Raw genomic sequence first — 14,932 nt, 5'->3', positions numbered from 1 at the left:
CTTAAAATAATTTTTCCCTATACCTTGCTAGGTATGATTTTTTTCACAACTGTATGTTTTCTTTCTTTTGCTTCAAAACTTTTCACTTCGTTGCTTTCTCTCCCTTATATTCCCTACATGGTTCTTCACTTTCATTCTCTTTTGTTTCTCTTATCAGCTTTTAAATCCTCTTCCCATTAATGGCATGTATACTTATATTTCTCTTCCATCTATCTCTTTCTTAATATTCTGTCTTTAATCTACCCCTGTCTTTAAACCTTCTCAGAAGACAGAGCTAGGGATTAAATGAGATGAGAATTATTTTTTAAAAACTTTAGTCTACAGGGGATAAAGAAATAATGTCTGTTATGTGTATGATGCCATGACATTATACAATTCTTTAGAATTACTCTTTATTAATTCTTTAGATTAATCTTTCCAAATGGTTTTTAGGCAGTTACCTGGTATCTCTGTCCTTTAGGGCGCATGTGTGCGCACGCGCGCGCACACACACACACACACACACACACACACACTCCAGTTATTTGTTTCTTTGCTGCTTCTCAGCAGGGTCTTTGTCACTGTCTTCTCTGTGTTCCCTGTATTCTCCTGACTTGCTCAATAAATGTTTGTTGGAGAAATAACCTACATGACTTCTACCTTTATCCCCTACTGCACTTATTCATACTGTAAGATATGTTAGGCTTGTGTGCAGTATTTATACTGAACACATTTCCTTTTGATTTTCCTATCATAAAATGGTTCTATTGTTTCATTGTTGTCCAAGCCTACCATGTAGTAAACAAATCATCTAAAAGAGATATTCATAAAAGTTTATGAAAACTTTCAGGTGTTAAAATGTTATCTGTACTTCAAGATCCACCACAAGTATTACTGCTTCTAAAATGAGTATTATTACTGTTATCTCTGCCTATTTGCTTCCATTGTACAATTTCTATACATTTCATAACATTAATCTTATATATGGTTATCTTCATATGTGTTTGTGCTTCCCTATTCCTTTCTTAAATCATCTTTGCATCTCCGTAAGCATTTAGCATGATGACGTCCTAATTAGCATAGATACCTGTTGAATATTTGTTAGACTGAATTGAGAGTTGTGAAGAGTAGAAAATGAAAATTCAGAGAATGCTGATATTGAACCAGATCTGTTCATAAGGCAGAAGGCAGAAGAAGCAGTGAAAGCACAAAGTATAGGACATATCTCAGAAAACACTGATTTTTGAACCTTTAAAATACATGAGCATTTGAATGCTTTGTGATTGAATTTTAATTGTGAAAGAAAATGTAAATAAAATATACTATAATGACTGAGAGTGTGTAAGTATATATAAAGTGCTCATTTTTTTTTAATTAGGAAAGGACACAGAAGTAATATAGAACTATAGAAGTGGTTGATAATGTTTGAATGGATTATAACTTTTGTTTCAATTAAGGATAATTAACTACAGTTCAAACAGTTATTCTTGCATTTGTATGTATCTACATGCACTAGCGTGATGGAGGAAAACTTAAAAAATGTCTTCTGTTCTCTTTTCCCCTTTTTTCCCCAGGGGGCTAACTGGCTAGTGCCACAGTCTCTCTTCTCTTCTTTAGGGATTGTGATGAAAAACGAGTGGAGAAAAGAAAAAACAGAGGGGAGGGTAAGGCCATGACAGCCTGGACATAGAGCCTTAGAGAGCAAAAAATAATGAAGCATCAATGGGAGGTGAAGGTGGTCACAGACTGAGTCCTCTTCTTAAGGAAGTGACTTCGGAAGTGCCCACAGCTCTGGCCCCAGGAGCACAGGTGGCCTGGACTCAGATTGCTCCTCACGCTTGCTTTTCCCAACTGATCTCCACCCCTTCTCTCAAACACCTTTTAACAATTAAACATTGGCATAAGAGATAAATTAGTGCACATATGAGTCTGTTTCTCTTACCGTAACATGGGTTTACCAGAGAAAATATGTACCTATGTATACTGTGAAACTATTGATTCTATTCTGTGATACACTGCACAAGGTGAAAGCCCTGTCTTGTTATTTCTGAGCACCCTGGATGTTTCTCTTTTTACCATTGACATTCGTTTTGGTATTGTTCATGCCTTTCTTCCTAGTTAATCCTCTAGGTGAACAGATAACTACATTTACAAGCTGAAAAACTGCAGTCAGTTTTTTTTCTCCAGGGAAATAGGATCATATTAATTCTGAGAGTAGTTAGCAGAAAATGCATTTCAAAAAAATTGTGAGGATACATAATGCTTTAAAATTTCTTTGAACAGTTGTGGAAAACTAGATTTAGTCTCCCACAGGAGCTCAGTGAAATTCTGTTACAGGATAGTGTATCTACTATTATTACGTTTGCATGTTTCCTGGTATAAACAGATTATTTTAAGGTAAAAGTCAGATAAAATTACTATTCTACAAAGTGTGGTAAAGAGTGAATGCAATGCTTGATTTGATTCAAGTTAAATTCTTTCTTTGTCCTACATCGAGGATGACAGTGTATTTTATGTTTATATATAAATTTGTATATGTGTGTGTGTGTGTGTGTGTGTGTGTGTGTATATATATATACATATATATATATATATATATATATATATATATATATATATATATATATATATCTTTTGTAAAGACTCTGAACCCTTTTGGGTGATAATCTGAGCTGGAAGACTTAGGGCTTAGCTTTGCTCAGATTTTATTTTTGAATTACTAGTCATGAAAATTGTTGTTTCCTCTTTCCATAAGCCTGGCAGAAATGCATATTCTTGATCGTTACAGCACTTCCAATAACAGGAAGAAAAGGAATGAAAGATTGTGTCCATTTAAAGCCACTCCCCACCAAGTTTTGGGCTAATGTAATCAGTTATTACTTTGCTTTAGGCTAACAATTTCTGAAAATTTTCTACTAACATCGTAGGGTGAAATTTAGCTATTTTACAAGCCAAGAAATCAGTCTTGATTTTTTTTCCCCTTTGACTGTACTTGGGTTCAAAGTCCAAATGATTTGAGAGCCAGAGGGTAAAAAATAATAATAATTGAGTCATTCTCATTTTAAAGAATACTCACTTTGTCTCTTTACATAGTAGTATGAAATATACTAGTCTGCATATGTTATAAAAGTGTGTATACATGTATTTTAAGTTTAAAAATTCAGTGTCTTTATCCCCAGATAAACTTTCTTAGGGAGGTATTTCTTGACAATGTCATAAGAAACACTAAGCTTTCTTGAAGGGTGAAGCCTTTTCACCGTGGTAAGGGATAAGAACCAGGTGTTATCCAGAACTTTAAGAAATGTTGTACTTATGGTCATGGGTTCAAATTTAGTCTTCCCAGCTTATCATTTCTAACAGACAAGGGTCCTCAGAAAGTTGCACTTATCACTTATAAAAGCCTACTACATGCTGTCTTCAACTTACAAAACCAGATGTATTTCTAACTTTTTATTTTTTGATTGATTTTAGAGAGAGAGGAATCTGTGTTTGTGTGAGAGAGAAACATCAATTTGTTGTTCTCCTTATTTATGCACTCATTTGTTGCTGCTTGTATATGGCCTGACTGGGGATCAAACCCACAACCTTGGCCTATCAGGAGGACACTCTAAGCAACTGAGCTACCCAGCCAGGGTCAACATCAGTTGTATATAAAGACGTGATTCTGTAAGTCCTTTGAAACGTGTCTGTAAGGATAGTTTTTTAACTAGATAATGTTATTCCCAGCACAGAGTTCCATCTTGCAATGCTAAGAACCTGTTTTCATTTCCTCAGAGAGTACGCTTTGGCTGCCAGGAAGGCAGTCTGTACCGTGACTGAGTTGTGGGCTTACCTTTCCTGAGGTCCTAAGGTGTAGAGCTGCCTCCTGCCTTCCCAGGTCTTGGCCTTTGCAGTTGACTTTGGGTGCCAATGACCAGCGCTACCTCCACAGAGCTAGCAGGAGTTCTGGCGAGAGTGCTTGGGTGGGGTAGGGAGAAGGGGAACAGGCTTCCTGAGGTGTGGATTATTTTCAGCCCGGGAGCCATTTGCAAAACTTTTATTTCCTGTTATTCTCTTGAACTTTACAGCACACACAAAAAAACCAAAAACATAATTTTAAGTTAGTTCTTTAGAAATTTGGACAGCTTATTATGCTATTGAAAATTATGTGGGACTTCATACGCCTATGAGGACAACCCATTTCCGTGAGGATTCCAGGGAGTATTATTTTCTATGCAGTGATGATTCGTGTCATTTTAATAGTCTTTAAATGTCCTCTTTAGGTACTCATTATCTTGCTTAATATTAAAAAATAACAGACTTGAATTTTTTAGAGCTGAAGTTTAAGTTTTTATTTATGATAGTATTCCATTTTGTAGGATTTCATGCTAATGCCTATGAAAAAAATAGGTAATTTTTTTATTTTTTTTTTACCCTGCGGATGTACAGTAGAAACTTCTTTCTTTCATCCAAACATATCATTTTTCCTACCTTTATTTTTCAACTCTTGTCACTTACTAATGATCTTTCTATTTAGTGTGGCTGTAATTATTTCTGTTAATGAGTAGTCTATTTTGCCCAGAAGATAAACAGTAAACTTAGATGCATACTTCAGAATTACGTTCCCTCTGTCTCAAATTTATTTCTATCATTATTTTCCTGTTTCTTTCTTGGAAATACATGCCATTTTTTAGGTAAAATTTTTATTGAATTTGTGTATATCCACTTCTCTAGGACTCCAATAAAATTATTTGCCATTTGTCTCTTAAGAGTGGACTCTTAAAACACTTTCTATATTTAGAAAGTTTATGCTGTTTCTAGCTACTTGTTGTTTTTTCAAAGGTTTATTTTTCTCCCTTTCCTTTCTCAGTTGCATTAGCTTTCCTTTTCCCATGAACTGGCTTTCTGTTAGCTATTGAACATTTTTTGCTGTGTGTGTCCTGGTCTGGGCTGAATACACCCATCGGCCAGGGTAGGGCTTCAGTGCCCTTGGGCAAGCCAGGCCAGGGAGGTTCCTGGGGTGAGGTACCCCAACTGTGTTATCTATGTCTGTCCCCCACTCACACCAACCTAGGCCAGCCATCTTGACTCTTGTTCTGGGGCTTGACCCTGTGTCCCCTTCACAGATGGCTATGATTCTGTTACCTGGTTGCCCATAGCCTTGCTGACTCATACCATTGCCTTCTTCATAACTTCGGGCATCACTGACTCTAGCTGGTTGCTTAGCCTTTTCTTGCCTTTCTGTTTCTCATTCTTCTGCTTCCTGACCACTTTCTTGTCCCAGCTCTGTGTCCCTTCTTAGGTGTTCCTGTTGGGCTCTCTTGTAAGCTGCCTCCTGTCTCAGGGACCCACTGTGCTGGGGGCACAGCACAGCACAGCACCCTAGGGGCTGACTCTTTCTCTTCTGGCTCTTTAAAAATTATCAGTTTGGATAAGTTTTACTAAATTAAGAGGAGGGGGGAGGCTAAGATGACATCCTGATTCCTAAACATTATTTTACTGTATTAAAAAAAATTATATTATTGACCATATTTCTTTAAAGTATGGTAAAATTTGCATATATAAAGATATATATACATATTTGTGTTACATTCCTTGTATTAGAAAATATTTTGCATTTATTTCTCTCTACCAAAGGGTGCATATTGTCTATACATTGTTTCAAACTCTACAAAGAGAATATTAACGTACATTTCAAAAGTTTTATTGCAAATAGGTGTTGATGGTACAAGTTTCATTGAGGACATACTAGTATGCAGTGTCCTTGAAGTCAAGTCGGGACTTATAGCACTCCTGGTTTCAGGACACTGAAATTGAACATAAGATGTTTAGTAAAGCTTATTTTGAGGTTCTCATGAAATAGAACGGAAAGGCCTGGCTCGCATATATTTGGTGGTGGGGTGTCAGGGTAGTATCAGACGGCCGTCCTGTTTCTCCTCTGGCAACAGTGCATGGCAGGAAGCAAGCTGGATCTAAGTAACTTCTACACCACTTCTTGCCTTGTTGCAATTAAAGCCGAGGAACGCCCTTCCTCAACTTCTTCACCATCTTTCATCACTATTTATAAGTACACTGAAAGCTTTTTCTTTTTTACAAACTCCAGTGAAATTATTTCTGACCACTAAACAATGTCATATTTGCTTTGATATCTGTGCCATTTGCCTTTTTAAAAGATGGTGGTTGTTGTTTTTTCATCTTTCTCAGATCTATTCCAAAGGCAAAAGCCTAACTTAATTTTTAAACTTTTGAGAAAAGCTTCTGTCATTGATTTTAGAATGTCAGGGAAATCATAAGAATTGTTTTGGTGTAAGTCAACAATTGTCTTTTATAAGTACACACACACACACTACACAGGACTAGCAGTAAAAGTCAGCATCTAAATCCCGAGTTCAGTACTCTAAGGAGCACTTTCTTTAATTAATCTCTGTGATTCTCCTCTCTTTGATAAGAAACAGAAGTCACATTATCTGAATCTAGAACTTTCATTTTGGTTTTTCTTGCTTTAAAGAAGAGCTGTTTTCAGTAGGCTTGGTATTTTTTTGTAAGTGAGAAAAATTGTTTCAGGAATCAGAATATTAATGTTCCTTTACTTTCCAGTAGGGATTTGTCTGTACTCCTACCCTCACCCCATCCTGGCACTGGAATATGACCTCCAGTTGTACGGAACTTTAGTGTATTTTGTTAGCTTATGTGTGTCAGAGACCTAGAACTGTGGGTAGGTGCTCAGGAATGGTATTCAGTAAAAGAGGGGCAAAACAGGTGTTTCAGCACCTGCTCATTGCTCATAGCACACAACCTAAAGACTGGGAGAGAGATTTGGAGGGAATTGTCTCTGTCCCTTAGTATCCAGATAGCTACAGAGACAGGATGAGGAAGGAGGTAAAATGAACTAACTAGAAAAAGATGGGTCCTGATTAGTTCTTCATTCTTCCACTCTAACTACCAGCAAATACCTAACCGGTCCTTTAAATTTAAATGAAATATTTAAGTTGTAATGTTTACTCTAATAAGGAATACCCACACCTCTGATAATAGTGGTAGCTTTTATTCTCAAAGCCAAAATATGAATGAGCGTGGAGCAAGAGGTAGAGGGACAGAGATGAGAAAGAGGTAAAGGAAATGAGGAAGAGAAAGAGTATTCGGTAGATACTTCTTTTTCTTGATTTTTTTCTTAAAAGTAAGGTAGCATTCAAGATAATCTGACAAAGATGGTAACTAATGAAGTAAATAAGGACTGCATTTTTATGTACCTTTGGACTGGCCACATGGAACAGCACTTTGTCAGTGGCCGTGTTTTAGCAAGTGTGTGTTTAATGTTTGATAGCCAAAGAACACCCTTTCTAAAACCTTAGGTTTCAAATATTTTTAGTGGGAGGAAATCAAAGAAACAGCCCCAAATCTCAAACCCCAAGAAAAATAAAGACCTCCAAGAAAGTACTCAGGATTCTCTCATTGTTCTGTTCACGCCAACTCAGAAAGTGAATATACAGTTTGGATTATTAAATCACTTTTTTTAATCTAACATTTTTACCTAAAAGTAGGAGTAATGAAATTGATCAGAAAAAAAACAATGAGTACAGTATATGACAGCAACCACCGTTTTAGAAACAATAGCCACATCTGGTGGAGAATGTGGTGATGGAAGGAACTCAGCGGTCGGATAACAGCACCTCCGCCCTCTGAGTTGCATTGAAGGCCTGAGACCCCGTCCTTAGCATAGCGTGCTTCTGCCCACGGAATAGTCAGTGGTCATTTCATTGAGGTGAATTGGAAATGCTGTCCTATGGCAGACCCTGATTTTATCATTCAAGCCAGAGGCCAGGTTAAAAGGAACCTTAGAAAGTCCCGATTTTGCAGGTCAAAAGCAGATGGAAAACAGTAAGCAATTTCATATGTGGCTTAACCCTCCAAACAGTGCTTTAGCAGGAGCATTTGAAAAGGGAGCTGTGTAGGGAACGTAATAGGTAAGCATAGGCAACTGTTGACGGAACGTACAGCATTGCCGCATCAGTGCTGGAGGGGTGAGGTGGAAGAGGTGCCTCTGAATTTCACTAAGTCATCCAAAATCTACTGACTGCAGTGCCCTCTGGTTGCTCCTGCTAAAAGCCGCTGCCTTTTTCTTCTGAGGGAATTCTTGATGAAAAATACCTGAAGAGCAGCTCTTGACCCTGCAGATTTTTGCATGTGTGAGCATACGTGTGTCCTCTTCAGTGTGTGTGCAAGCAGACCTTATTTCCCAAGATTCCCAGTGAGGCTGGCCTTGCCCCTGAGCCGCCTTTGGCAGCTCTGACAAAGCCATTCTGTTTGGTGAGGCCTGCAGCCAGAGCCCAGTGCAAGTGAGGCTGCCTTTAAGCAGGATGAGATCCATTGCTGTTTTGTGTGCGCGGTTGTGCGGGAGGCTCCCATTGAGAAAACCCTATGGATGACTTGAAAAATTCATTAATGTTTTGAAAAGGGCCATGATTTTTTACCTGTTGTAAGCTAATGTGTGAACAGGCAAGATATCTTTATACTTTCACTGAAAGATAATTTCAGAGTGTTAAGCTGACTGGAAAACTCTGATATTATTTCATAATTATGGAATTAACCCTAAGAAAATAAGTTTATAACTTGGGATTTTCCCTCCACAATTTTTCTCTCAAGTGGTAGCTCATTGATTATTCGGAAACTGAATATTAATGAACAGATTTATTTAACCCTTTTAATATAAGCATTCTGTAGGACTTTGTCATATTAAGATGCTGTGTTTAATATTTTGAAGTGTGGTAACTCTACTCAAAGTCAGAGTTGAGGTAAATCTGAAGTAAATGTGGTAGGTGTCATGTTGACAAAAGTACTGACATTGCTCTTGATGTCCTTATTTTGGAATAGGCTTCTCTAAACCTCTCACATGTAAATTCTTGAAATAACACTATCCCTTTATCCTATGGGAACAAACTTAGTATAAGGCAGGAAGAGAGGAGGGTACGAGTTGATACGAAAGCCCCTGTGACCTTATGTAGGAGTCAGCCAGCAGCAGTGAGAGTTGAGTTTGCGAATTAGAGGGCAGTACCAGAGGCAATGAAGGCATTATTTCTGGAATGCAGGAAAAACCATCAGGGAAAAAGCTGTTTGGAGGTTTGACTCATTAATTAAATTGATAGAGAGGAGCCATATTCTGTTGCTCAGAAAGGCCACAGTGCAGCATATTTTAGATCCACTTTTTGAAAATGTGGTAAACAAAAAGCATGCTGAAATCAGTAACGTCTAAATCACTCAGGTTCAAGGTCCGCAGCTAAAACTAGAACCCATCAGCACTCAGCATCTCATGCCATCTGCATTAGCATCTATGTCTGCATCTTAACATAAGGATAGTTCCTGATCACCGGGAAAGTTAAATCATGCTTAGTATATATAGGACATTTCAAAAGCAAAGTCACTGTCATTAAAAACACTCAAGCAAGCATTTGGAGATAATCTCCTTAAAATATACTTTAAAAAGAACTAACCCACAGATGATATAGTAAGTTCATGATTCCTTCTCAGAGGATTCTAACCAACTAATGTATATAAATACACTCACACATGCTAATGACTGCACAGGCAAATTAGAACGTGGAGGCATTTTTTAAGCACACATATTTGGCCATTGTCTTAGCAACAACTGATTGGCATATCGAGCTCCATAAAGGTTTCTGGAGATGATTTGATGTTGGATTTTTTTTGGAGACTCTGCGTATGTTTAAATGGTAATACTAGATATAGTTTTATGATGACAACTTCCCTGAATATGGAAACTCCTTAATAAAAAAATGGCGAGTGCTTTCCATTTTAATATGGCTTACATATGAATCTTATATGCATAAAAATGACTGTAGCTAACGTCAGGGGTACCAATGACCTTAAGTCTTGTCCTCTTGGTGGCATTTGACACTGTTAATATCCCACCCACCCCTTTTATTCCAGGATTCTGCATTATCTTGCCTTCCTGCCTCTTTGGTTTTTCTTCCTTAGATTGACTAGTGAATTCATCCTTCCCCCTACCCCCACCTCAGTAGAAATGCTAGTTTTCTGTATATTTCCATCTATTACTTTGTTTTCTCCTTATTTAAACTTTTCCCTGAGTGAGCTCATCCATTCATTTTTCCATGCATAAAATCTAGAATCCTTGTTCTCTAGTAATAATCTATCATATACGGTAAGTCCCAACCTCTCTCTTATTGTACATGTTTTTTTTTGCGCTTGCCCTATTCGGTCGTACATAGTTGTCTTGCAGTTAGTTCATCAGACTTTTTAGCTTTCATTTGTCTGTATTGTATGTATTTAAAATTGTGATCAATAACTTTAATTATGTCCTTTAACATGCTAAATTTTGTACCTCTCTCTCTACATTTTCCTTGCCACATTTTTGGTTGCTCACCAGATTGTCCTAGAATTATCTCAAACTACTTCACCATGTGTTAGAGACCTTTTGTGTTTAATAAAAATAGATTAATTAAAAGAATTCATTAGTAACAAAGTACCTAGTAGTTAAATTGTTTATTTCCCTTGTTTTGTTAGAAAATTCATTTAACCATGGCTCAGTGGTTGAGAGTCAACCCATGAATCAGGAGGTCACGGTTTGATTCCCAGTCAGGGCACATGCCCAGATTGCAGGCTCGATCCCCAATAGGAGGCTTTCAGGAGGCAGCCGATCATTGATTCTCTCTTATCATTGTTGTTTCTCTCTCTCTCTCTCTCTCTCTCTCTCTCTCTCTCTCTCTCTCTCTCTCTCTCGCTCTCTCTCGCTCTCCCTCCCTCCCTCTCTCTCCCTCTCTCTCCCTCCCTCCCTCCCTCCCTCCCCCCCTCTGAAATCAATAAAAATATTTTTAAAAAGACATTTACAATTAAATGTTTTTCATATTTTTCCAAAAAAATAGATTTTACATATTTTGTCAATGGTAATCCCTCTAGCCATAGCTTATGTTTATGGAGAAAAAGTTACTTGAATGACCTCCTAACATAGATCCTTATTTTTTAAATTCTACACATACTAGTGTGGGCTTCATTTTCTTGTGATAGAAAATATTCTCCCCCGCCCCCCCTCCTTTATTTTTTCTTTTAGCTCTGTGTCAGGCTACTTTTCTGCTGGGCTGCAGCTAAGCTTTCTTAATTATAACTTTGAGTCTTTGATGGTCAAATTGCACTCATTTAAATGAAATTTAGTGTAGAAAGTACATACCTCATTAAACAGAGCCACTTTAATAAATATTATTAATGGTATAAACTGTTGTGAAAACAAACAAAGAAAGTAAATTGGAAAAGACTAATCAACCATTGCTGTGCTTTAAATTACATTTTCTAAGCCAGTTATGTCCTTGAATTTTCTGTATCTGGTAACTTTAGTTATAACTTTACTCATACAGCTAAGATTGTGAAATAAATACCAGTTCTTTAATTCCACTCTGTGATGCATCATTGATTGGGTTTGAGATGGTGGTCCTTATTGAGTGAGGAATTATCCCCTAAAACATTAATGATTCACTTATCATCAAACGTAACACCAAAAAGGCTTTTGGGTTTTTTAATTTTATGTGTGGGTAAAAATAAGAATTTTTTTTTATTAAACATTGATTTATATTTGTGAAATTTTTATTGAGTGTTCTCCAAATCCTGTTTCTTAAATTGAGTGTTCTTTATATAAAAGAGTATGTATTTGAATCTCAATAATTGTTTATCCTAGTGATTTAATGTGGCTGTTCCAAACCTACACACTGCAGACACCAGGGGAGCCAGAATTCTTACCAGAAATGCTCAAATCATATGCACACAAAAGATTGCCTATACAGTAAGTGAACACTACGGCTGTTGAAGTACCACTATGTCATAGTATATTTTTAAAAACCTTTTCTTCTGGTGCTTTCCAATGTTATATATGCTTATATAAATTAAAAGCAGTATATAAAATATAATATGGAAAGGTAGAACTATCTGTAGTTTCACTATTATGGCAGTCACTGTTAAGAATTACAGCTACAGCCCTAACTGGTTTGGCTCAGTGGATAGAGCATCGGCCTGCAGACTGAAGGGTCCCAGGTTCGACTCCAGTCAAGGGCATGTACCTTGGTTGCGGACACATCCCCAGTAGTGGATGTGCAGGAGGCAGCTGATCGATGTTTCTCTCTCATTGATGTTTCTAATTCTCTACCCCTCTCCCTTCCTCTCTGTAAAAAATCAATAAAATATATTTTTAAAAGAATTACAGGTACAACAGTAATACTAATAATTGCCACAGTGTAAAGAATATTTAATATGTTAGACACTGTTCTCAGTGCTCTTACATATAGTGAGTAATTTAATCTATAACAACCCTATATGGTAGGAACTTTGTTATCACTCTGATGAGGAAACTGGCCTAGAATGCTTACATAAACCTGATATATATTGCTCCAAGTGTTTCCTTTGGGTAGATTGTAACTTAATCTTGTGGTTATTATTTTACTTACAAAAATAGGAACATATTTTGCAATAGTGTTGTAACACTATCAAGTTCAAAACAAACTCCCCCTAACTCTCAACCTGCTCTTCCCCCATTTTACATGTTAATTAATAGCACTGCCATGCAAATTTTCTGCAAGTCCTCTCAATGCTATCTACTTGGAAAAAATAGAAGAAGAAAAAAAACCCTATTCCTAATGTAGCCACTTCTCACTGTTGTTACTACTTTATTTGTAATCCAAGCCATTATCATCTCCTGCCTGGATAACTGCAGGAACCTCTTAGATCATCTCTCCACTTCCAACACACCCACTCTTACAGTCCATTCTCCACACAACAGCCAAAGTAAAAGTCTTAATATGTCAATCAGTTTCAAAGATAACTACATGATAGGATGTCAGTAGAAACTGGAATTTTCCTGACCCACCCACAGTCTGTGGACTATATTGTGTGATAATGCGTATGTCCCTGAGACAGCTGGCTGAGCTTTTGAGAATAGTCTGTGTCCCTGGATATTTTTTTTTTCATTCCTCTGTTCAAAGTTAAATGAACCATATGGGAATTGAACCTGTAACCTTGGCCTAACTAACTGACCTTCTATAAAATCGCCTTTTAGAAATGTATGTTCTACTGTAATGAGATTAGGAGTGCAGTTTCATTCATTCAATAAATAGTGCCAGTGCTGCCCTAATGGCAGCAGAGAGACCAGAGATGTGTAGGACATGGTTTCTGCCCTCAAGGGATTAGGATAAGTGCCCAGGTCACTAATGTAAAGGGAAAAAGTGATGACTGCTGGAAAGGAGGCATTAGCCAGATGCCCAAATGAAGCAGGTGACAGGACAGTGATGCTCCCTGCTGGAGAACGTTACAGATCCATGAAGGATGGACAGGGTTTCCAGGAGGGAGTAGGAGAGAGGTAGTGCTGGGTTGAATGTGTGTGGTGGCATCCGCACCTTGACAGGGATGTTGGAGCGTGGCGAGCACAAGGTCAGGCAGTAGGAGAGGACCTGCAGGAGAAAGTTGATTTGGAGGAGGTACTTAAAGGTGCTACCAAGGCTATCCTACGATGGAATTTGGTAAGGACAATTGAAGATTTCTGAGCTGGGAAGCAATAGAGTCAGAACTCTTTAACAGGACATTCATTTGTCAGCCACTATAGAATGGAGTGAGGAGAGGCTGGGGTTAGGGAAGAGCCCTTTGGAAGTGATGAGCCTGAAGCAGTGGTACCACCTGTGTGGTGAAAGCGATGCAAGGGTGTGCAAGGCTGAAGCGCTCAGGACTTGGTGACTGATTAGATGTGATAGTTAATGAGGGGTCTAAGGCTTGAACCTGGTGACTAGCAGATGGCAGGAACCTTCCAGAAGTTGATAACACGTAGATCAGAGAGGTAATGTAAAGGTAATGAAAACATGACATTGGAACATGGGGGAGAGGCCAGAGCTGGGTGTGAAGATTTGGAAAGTCAGTCACCAAGAGAGCTGTTTGAGCTGGGTGGTGAACGAGGTCATTAGAGAGAGAGTGTAGAAACAAGAAGAAAGACGGCCAAAGGTAGAACTAAGAAAATCCATATTGGTGATCAAGAAAATAAGAGACTATAAAGTAAAGGAGGCATTAGGAGAATGTTCCAGAAATTGAAGAAGGAGGCACTGCTGAAAGGCAGTTAGAAGCAAATTTGCCCTTTTGTCATTGAAAGATGTTGGTGAACAAGAAGGAAAAATAATTCATGTTTTTTTTTTAATTTTATAATTAAACAAATATATTGCTTTCATTTGTATTTCTCACCCTTTTTATACTTAAACTTTCTCTTAAATTGCTCTTAACTTGTTTCTGCTACATACTTTTCATACTCCAGACAGTTAAAAACAAGTCACATTTCTTTATGAAAGGAATGCAGTGCGCCTTCAGAATTGATCACGTGGTGGGTTTTATGGTGATTGCTGTGAAAATGCCACTTAGTGGAGATCACCCATTTAGTCAAGTGTCGATTAAGTGCCTGTTGGGTACCAGGTACAGTTCCATGCACAGTGGTGAGTAACACCAAAGAAAACCCTGGCTCCTGTTGAGTTTCCTTTCTTGTGTGATGACGTTAACAATAAAAAACCCGAAGAAGTAAAATATGCCACATGTGAGATGGAGATATGCACCAGGAAGGAAGCTACAGCACAAAGTGGGAGAGGGAGAGCTGAGGAAGGGGTCTGTGAGTAGAGGGGTCAGTGAAGAAGGCCTGATGGAGAAAGTGTTGTTTGATGAAGCCCAGAAGGAGATGATAGAGGGGGTTGTGTGGATATCTGGGGGATGGCGGGGCTGCAAGTGCAAAGGCACTGAGGTGTTGTGCTTTGAAGGCTAGCGAGGAGGTCACTGTGCAATATGCAAGCAAGAGATCAGAGACATCTCAGGGGCCAGATCGTGGCCCTGTGGTCATACAGACTTTGACTTCTGCTTTGAGTGTGAGGGAATCCCTTGGGTGGTATTGAGCAAATGAGTGAATAAGGTTCATTCTATTACAGGGGAAGAAAAG

The 14,932-nt window shown here is 38.1% G+C and overlaps 1 protein-coding gene across 3 annotated transcripts in view; it reads left to right on the top strand.

Annotated features, from left to right (window-relative positions):
* NR3C2 (nuclear receptor subfamily 3 group C member 2) overlaps positions 1-14,932 on the top strand; it is a 293,715-nt gene that overhangs the window by 134,855 nt on the left and 143,928 nt on the right. Inside the window, exon 3 of one of the 3 annotated variants that reach the window (XM_036311916.1) lies at positions 11,660-11,764. The exons of the other annotated variants lie outside the window; for them this stretch is intronic. Coding sequence (XP_036167809.1) covers positions 11,660-11,764 — 105 coding nt within the window. The remainder of the gene's footprint in view (positions 1-11,659; positions 11,765-14,932) is intronic. 3 annotated transcript variants of the gene reach the window in all.

This window comes from Myotis myotis, unplaced genomic scaffold, assembly GCF_014108235.1.
Source record: "Myotis myotis isolate mMyoMyo1 unplaced genomic scaffold, mMyoMyo1.p scaffold_m19_p_6, whole genome shotgun sequence".
NCBI classification, from domain to species: Eukaryota; Metazoa; Chordata; class Mammalia; order Chiroptera; family Vespertilionidae; genus Myotis; species Myotis myotis.
Note: the sequence above shows the minus strand (reverse complement) of the source record. Positions and strands in the feature narration are given on the sequence as shown.